The following is an 8,376-nucleotide window of genomic DNA, read 5'->3' on the forward strand; positions in this document are numbered from 1 at the left end:
AAAGGAGCAAGCCAAACAGGAAGCGCAGGACGGTGACGATTCGTGCGCGTGCGCGACGGTGACGATTAGTGCGCGTGCGCGGCGCTTCCGCCCGTCTTCCGGGAGCGATCCGGAAGCCTGGGCAGACCAAAATCCGCGGGGGGTGAAAGAAGGAAGCGGGTTCTTCAAGCTGGGGTAGGAGGGTGAAGGTAGGAGAGCGAGCTTCCTAGCCCAGGAAATGACTGTCAGTGTCGTAATTACCAGTAGAAAAGACAAGGCAGACAGAAAGAGACGGAAAAAGGTGTTTTCATTTCGAGTGAAACGTAATGCAGCAAAGGGCATCACTCACTGGTTTTCCGCAGCAAAGGGCATCACTCACTGGTTTTCCGCAGCACAAGCCGAAAACTTAAAAAAAAAAAAAAAAAAGCCAAATGCCCGTCATTTGTACCACATGAGGTACAGCTCTGAAAAATCAGTGAAACGCATGTTCGTGTATTCTCCATTTCATCTAAAAGTGCATTCTTTTTTTCCCGCATTTTATGGTTTTGTTTTTTAATTGTGCTGAGTGACATTTACAAAAGTTCTAAAAATGCATTCTTAAACTAAGTCTAGATCGGTAAAAGTGTGTGAGCCTCCCTTAGGAAACAGATGTCCAACCTTCTATACCACAAGGTTGACCTCTCCTAGAACGAAATTAATGAATAACGGCCGCTGCACAGCTGTGAAAGCACTGATTCAGGAGAAGTGTTACAATAGGGAGAGACAGCCGGGCGCCGGTGGCTGAAGCCCATAGTCCTAGCTATTCAGGAGGCAGGGACCAGGAGATCGCGGTCCGAAGCCAGCCCGGGCAAGTCGTTCGCGTAGACCCTATCTTTTGAAAAAAACCCATCACAAAAAGGGCTGGTGGAGTGGCTCAAGGTGTAGACCCTGAGTTAAAGCCCCAGAACAGAAAAAGAAAAGAGTAGAGAAGCACCAGACCCGGCTTTGATCCTTGCTCTGCTAAGGAGTTGGTGACCTTGCACAAGTCACTAAGTTCTTGTACAACTCCGTCTCCTTATATCCTGACCCAGCGACCATTTTGGATTTTTTGTTTGTATGAGAGTAGGATGCCTCACTGTTTCCCATGTTTTTGTGTGTGTATGTGAAATTGAAGGTTGGAACACAAGGCGGAGCTTTGTGCACGCTGGCAAGCACTTTACCACTACTGACCCACGTGGCCTGCCTCCCCCCATCATTTTTTACTGTGGTGCCTAGACTTTAAAGGGCATGAAGTTAGAAAGGGATCTGTTTTTCTAAACAGGAGCGATTTCTCTCTTTTTCACAAAATACCTTAATGATTTCCAGTTGGGCTTGTTTTTCTCTAAACTGAAGCATTGTGGCTTTGAAATAACTCTTGCAGTGTTAGGAGTTTCCCTTTGAAAAGTGAAGCTTCTCTTTTTGTTGGAGCATACTCACAAAGAAATAGGGGCTAGTGTTTTACATACTCAACTTATTCTTATCTTTTTGAAGCCACTTATAGTCAAGAATTAGGTGGTAAATGTCCCATAATTGTCCAGGAACAAAGTTGTCTTCCATAAATAAGAAAAAGGAAGATAATGTGAAGTTTGCAAACGTTATGAGTTGAACTAAAAGAAATCCAAAGTACTAAATGAAGTATCATTAATAAGGAGTTTTTAAAAATAACCTAGGTACCACCTTAAAATGAATAACCCATGTAGCTTTTCATTCCTTAGAGTATGCGTGCGTTTGGAAAATGTTTATGAACATCATAAAGTAACTTATGGCACTAATTTCAACATAATTATATTATAAGTCCATTACCTTGTATAGTTTCTATTAAATTAATATGCCAAATGAAAAGCAGGTGTGCATCACAAAAACTCTTTTGTTTGAAATTTTTTACACATGCCTTAAATTTTCTGTATTTTTCTGTAGTCCCTAAGGATCACAGATGTGGAGAAAACGCCTATGAATAAATAAAAGTCCATTTATTAAAATGAAAAATATAGTTACATCTTGGTGCAAACATTACCTTTTTGATTTCACTAAATTAGCCATGTGGCTTTGGGAATATGTGAACATAGTCTAGTATCTCATAAAGAAAATTAAGTTAAAGCTCCAAAGAGGAAAACATACACATAAACATCTGACAAATAAAAAATGAAGATGTATACTGAGACTTTTAGATTAAATAAAAATCTCTCAAAAGTCTTCAAAATATCAAAATGATATTTTATTACTCATAAAACAACCAAAGTATACTTGGAATAGACACTAATTTACATTAGTGCTGAATCTAAATCTTGAACAGAAAGTGTTAAGTTGAACAGTCAGACTCCTCCTGTAGTCTGTGAAATCTGAATTTGTGCTTCCTTGTGAATAGTTAAGAAAATGAAAATAATATTTATTTTAGAATAACCATTATGGTAACTTTTATTTTTTGACTGATTTTTATACCTAAAAGTTGCAAAGGTGTCAATCAGTGACATATATTGAATATTTCTATCTAAGGTTCTCCTAGGCCAAAAAAGGACATACATAAATCATGATCTTTTCCTTATAAGGGAATTCCTAAATAGTTACAGAGCTTTACTTATAAACATGTAATATGTGGTACATAGAAAAAAATATATATATATAAATATAATGTATGTATAATATACATGCATTCCTGAAAATGTTCATGTAGGAAAAAATGGCTTACTTGAAATAACAGATTGAGGAAAAAGTAGGTCTGGGAATGGCCATTCAAAACCTGAACAACTGAGCAATCCTTACCAAACTTTGCTATCACTTGGGGATCTTTAAAACTACTGATGGTATTGTTAGGGTCCGAGAATCCTATTCCTCCGAGAGACAGAGAGTCACTCGTGAATGCAATCAACAAAGCAGAGTTTATTGAGCTGGCAAGCCAGGGTCAAGCTCCCACACAGACACACAGGTCCGATTGGGCAGACAAGACCCCGAACCTCTTTAGGGAAGATCTTATATAGGCCCCTACCGGCCGTTACAGCAAAAGCCTGCACAGTACATAGCCAATGAGTTTGTAACACCACATACATTTCCAGCCTATCCATTTAAGAGTGCATTACTTCTTAGCCTATAGATTCAAGGGTCAGTATTTGCGCACACGGTTACATTTAGCAAGCAGGCAGGGCACATCTTGCACGTACGTCGTCTTTCGAAATCTGCTCACATACCTCACATTCCTCACATTCCACCTGCCCCCATCCTGTTTATCTTATCCTGCACGGGCATCCTGTGCTGGCTTTACTGGTTTCTGCTATGGGGATCTGCTGGGGCAAAGGGCACATCCTTTCATTCTCCCCTTTTCTTTGGGCTATATTGAGGAATCATTCTCAAGGGGACGAAGAGCCTGGTATTGTTGGCGGAGGACCAGAAGTTGGACAGTGTTAATTCGGTTTTTGATGAAAGTCACAAGTCGGTTTAGAATACAAGGTCCTATTGTTAGAGTAGAGACTGATTGTCGCACACGCCGCAAGGTAAAAAGGGCTCCTGGATGATTTGTTTTGTAGAGTCTGACTCCCCAGGATTTACCCAATTCCCAATTTGTCGCCTTTTTTCCTAAATCAGTGAAATTTATTATAATGGGATTACAATTGGGGGGAGTTGGGCATCCCTTACTTATAGGTCTAGGTTGGTGGTATGTAATACCAGATTGAGAGACTCTACTTAACTGAATAAGGTCCCCCTGTTTGGGGGGTGGCCACCATATGTCTCCTGAGCTCTCACAACCCCATGACTTACAATAATAGTCTGCGATTCCTCCACATTTTTTCTGTGGTTGGGTTGGGGAGCGGGGCAGACATAGAAGTAACTTTGGCGCAAATCCCATTGTCCCCTGCCAGTGAATAAGGCCCTGAAGTCAAAGTATAATTCTGGGAACCAGGTGCTGGGAGGGGTCACCTTGGAGGTCTGGTTAAGAATGTCTCCTGTGGATACATCTACAATCATCCACGTCAGGTTAAAAGGTTGATGTGGATTTGTATGCCCCAAGCAAGTGGTGGACAGGGTTAGAAAAAGGAATAAGGTTACCGAGGTCCAGTTTGCTGAAGTTTGAGTTTGAAGGAATTGTCCTTGTGGTGGGACACCCTTCTTGTTGGCAGGAAGTCTTCCTTCACAGCTACCGGGTCCGCCAGTCTGATGTGGGTGTAGTGGACCCAGGTGATGATCCCATTCTAGGAGGGCTGTGGAGCATCTGGGGTGTTTTCGTTTTCCAGAGCATCTCGTATCAGCCGGAGCTTGAGTGGATTTGTGGGATGCTGTGGTGCAGTCCAATTTCCCTGATCCTCCTGAGGACGTGCCCGTCTCACATGGGAGTGGTGTACCCATGGTGCAATTCCATCGACCTTGAGGGCGGTGGGGGTAGTAAGCAGTACAACATAAGGTCCTTTCCATCTAGGCTCTAGGGTTTTGGACTGATGCCTTTTAACCCATACCATGTCACCCGGGACTATGCCATGTTCCGGAGTCAGGACCCTCTCAGTAGTATGGTACGCTTGAATTAAGGGCCATATTTGTTGTTGCACCTTAGCTAGAGCCTGTAGCATAGTCAGGTAATTTGGGGCCAGATCACCTAGTCCTGGGCTTAAGGTCCTTTGAATGATGGGGGGTGGAGCCCCATACAGGATCTCAAAGGGGGTTAGCCCATGGACATAAGGGGAGTTCCGGACTCGGAAGATGGCCAAGGGAAGGAGTGTCACCCAATCACCACCAGTCTCCAGGGCCAATTTGGCTAAAGTCTCCTTTAGTGTCCTATTCATCCTTTCTACTTGCCCTGAGCTCTGGGGGTTATATTCACAATGTAGTTTCCAATTGGCCCCCATAGCCTGGGCTAGTCCCTGCAGGACTTTACTAACGAAAGCCGGACCGTTATCTGACCCAATTGCCTCAGGCACCCCGTACCTGGGTATGATTTCCTCTAGTAAGGCTTTTGCCACTACCTGACTCGTCTCCCTCTTTGTAGGAAATACCTCCACCCAGCCCGAAAAGGTATCTATGAACACTAGCAAATATTTGTACCCAAACTTCCCTGGTTTTACTTCAGTAAAATCCACTTCCCAGCTTCTTCCTGGGGCCCTCCCCCATTCCCGAATACCTGTGTGGTGCCCCTCCCTTCGTCCTGGTTTCATAGCTGTACAGCTAGCACAATCCTCCACAATTTGACGGACGGCCGCGGTCTGGTTCGGAAATCGGAGTTGTGCAGATGTCAGCAAGTCTAGCAACTTTCTCTGCCCCAAGTGGGTGGACTTATGTAAGTTAGCTAACAGGAATCGGCCGAGTTTCTCGGGCAGGATTAGCTTGCCTTCCAAGTCGCTTCTCCATTCATCCTCCCTTTTTCTAGTGAGGGAGTGGGCTCTCATCCAAGTGAAATCCTCCGAGAAGTACTCTGGTCAGGGAGGTAGCGAAGGGAGCTCGGGGACAGGCACATCTATAGCCGCGACCATGGAGGGACTCACCATTGCTGCTCTCCTAGCTTCTTGATCCACCCTGTTGTTACCGACAGCTTCCGGAGTCTTGGCAGACTGATGGCCTGGGACATACATCACTGCCACTGCCTTCGGTTTTTCTACTGCTATTAATAGATGCTGGACTTCGGCCAGGTTTTTTAAGCCTTTCCCTTCTGCTGTGTGAAATCCCCTTTCGCGATAGATGGCTCCGTGGACGTGGATGGTACCGAAAGCATAGCGGCTATTGGTGTAGATATTGACTCATTTTCCTTCTGCCCTTTCCAGGGCCTCAGCCAAGGCAATTAATTCTGCCTTTTGGGCTGAGGTTCCGGGTGGGAGGGCGCTGCTCCATACCGTGTTTCCTTCTTGGTCGACCACTGCTGCCCCTGCCCTTCGGACTCCATTTTGGACAAAACTGCTTCCATCAGTGTACCAGTTTAATTTACAGCCAGACAGTGGGGTGTCCTTTAGGTCAACCCATACCTGGGTAACTTCGGAGAGGAACTCCTTGCAGTCATGGACAGGTGTCTGTAGTTCCAGGTTGGGCAACAGGGTGGCAGGGTTCAGAGTTACAGGATCTGTGAAGGTGATCCGAGGGGAATCCAGCAAGAGCCCCTGGTAGTGGGTGAGCCTGGCATTCGTCATCCATTTCCCAGGGGGTTGTTTAAGGACTCCCTCTACCGGGTGAGAGGCCGTGACCCGGAGGGCCTGTCCAAAGGTTAATTTGTCTGCTTCTCTCACTAACATGGCAACGGCCGCTATGATGCGGAGGCAGGGGGGCCATCCTGATGCTACTGCGTCTAATTTCTTGGAAAGATATGCCACGGGTCTCTTCCAGGGACCTAACTGTTGGGTCAGGACTCCTTTGGCTACCCCCTTTTTTTCATCCACAAACAGAGTGAACGATTTTGTGGGGTCTGGTAGGGTCAAGGCAGGGGCCTGGAGAAGGGCGGCCTTTAGCTGGTCAAAGGCCCGCTGTTGTTCCTCTCCCCACCTCCAATCCGGAGCCTCTTTGGTGGCCTCATATAGGGGTCTGGCTATCTCCGCAAATCCCGGAATCCAGAGTCTACAGAACCCTGCGGAACCCAGGAACTCTCCCACTCCCCTAGTGGATGTGGGGGGTGGAATAGTCAAAATAATCTGTTTCATGGCATCAGTCAGCCATCTTGCCCCATCTGCAATCCGATAACCCAGATATGTCACTGACCTTTCACAGATGTGGGTCTTCTTGGCACTCGCCCGATATCCCAGCTCACCTAACTCCGTTAGCAGGTGTTCAGTACCCTCACTGCACTCCTCTCGGGTTTCTGCCGCTAACAGTAAGTCATCAACGTACTGTAGTAGAGTGACTCGCGGGTGACTCCAGCGAAAGGGCTCCAGGTCCTGGCTCAGGGCCTCATTAAACAGGGTGGGAGAATTTTTAAATCCTGTAGCAGTCTGGTCCAAGTGAGCTGTCCGGTCTGGCCCCCATCCTCTTGCCATTCGAATGCAAATAGCGGCTGGCTGATTTCTGACAATGGAATGCTGAAGAAAGCATCTTTCAAATCAAGGGTTGTATACCATACTTGTGAGGGCGGTAGGTGACTGAGCAAGGTATAGGGATTCGGTACAGTGGGATGAATGTCCTCTGCCCGCTCATTTACCTTTCGCAGGTCTTGCACAGGCCTATAGTCCCCGCTTCCTGGCTTTTGAACGGGGAGCAGAGGAGTATTCCAGGTGGACCGACAAGGCCGCAGTACTCCTTCCTTTATTAGCCTGCGGATATGAGGGGCTATGCCTCTTCGAGCCTCTTTGGGCATAGGATACTGTTTTACCCGAATGGGAAGAGCGGAAGCCTTCAATTGTATAACTATGGGAGGGAGGTGTTTGGCGAGGCCAATTCCTGCAGTCTCTGCCCAGGCCATGGGAAACCTTTTTAGCCATTGGGCTATGTCCCCTCCTGGCTCCTGTCGGCTCTCAAACAGTCGATATTCGTCAGCAAATGATAGGGACAGGACATGTATCGGGCTCCCCTCCCGATCAGTCACAATTATTTCATCAGGTTCAAAATAGATACGGGCCCCTACTTTGGTGAGCAGGTCCCGTCCGAGCAAGGGAGTGGGGCTCTCAGGGATGACCAGGAAGGAGTGTGTGACCTGGTGTTTTCCTAAGTCTACCTTTCTTTTGGTAGTCCATGAGCATAACTGTGTACCCGTGGCCCCCTGAATGACACTTGTTCGTTCCTTGTTCAAAGGTCCACATGCCTTGTTTAAGACTGAATACTGGGCGCCGGTATCCACCATGAACCCCATCGGCTTCCCCTCCACACATACAGTTACCCAAGACTCGGGGAGGGGGTCCAAGCCCCGTCTCCCTCAGTCCTCTTCTCCGGCTAGAAGGACTCTGGCCTGCTCCACTGCTGGTTCCCTTTCCCTGTTACCTCCCGGTCTCCTGCCAAACCCTCTTCTTCCCTTTAACTTAGGGCACTCTCTCTTCCAATGCCCAGTCTCCTTACAGTAAAAACGGTGTTCCTTATCCGGGGTCCTGGCGTGGCCCCCTTCCCTGGGTTGGTCCCGGACACCCGCTAGGAAAATACGGGCCATTTCTCTTTGTTGCTTTCGGTTCTCCTTAGCCTGGAACTCCCTGTCCTCCTTTCTCAATTTCTCCTGGGCCTCCCTGTCTTCCTTTCTCTGCCTTTCCTCCCTTTCTTCTGGAGTTTCCCTTGTGGTAAAGACCTTCTCTGCTATCTGTAACATTTCCCTAATGTTTATCTCCCCTAAGTTTTCCTGTTTATTGAGTTTTCTCCTAATGTCTGGAGCTGCCTGATTAATGAATGAGAATACCACAGCAGACCGGTGGATCTCCGCCTCGGGGTCAATAGGGGTGTACTGATGGTATGCCTCATAGAGGCGCTCTAAGAAACCGGCCGGGCTTTCATTTTCCCCTT

At 46.9% G+C, this 8,376-nt stretch overlaps 1 protein-coding gene across 1 annotated transcript; it reads right to left on the minus strand.

The window, feature by feature from the left end:
* Positions 1-2,781: 2,781 nt before the first annotated feature.
* On the minus strand, positions 2,782-6,119 carry LOC141420046 (uncharacterized). Its single transcript, XM_074064482.1, has 2 exons — positions 5,099-6,119; positions 2,782-4,349 (listed from the first exon to the last, which is right to left on the minus strand). Exons 1-2 carry the CDS (start codon positions 5,361-5,363, stop codon positions 3,673-3,675), a joined length of 942 nt encoding a protein of 313 aa, XP_073920583.1. The 5' UTR covers positions 5,364-6,119; the 3' UTR covers positions 2,782-3,672.
* Between the last annotated feature and the right edge of the window lie 2,257 nt (positions 6,120-8,376).

Source organism: Castor canadensis, chromosome 2, assembly GCF_047511655.1.
Source record: "Castor canadensis chromosome 2, mCasCan1.hap1v2, whole genome shotgun sequence".
Classification (NCBI taxonomy): domain Eukaryota; kingdom Metazoa; phylum Chordata; class Mammalia; order Rodentia; family Castoridae; genus Castor; species Castor canadensis.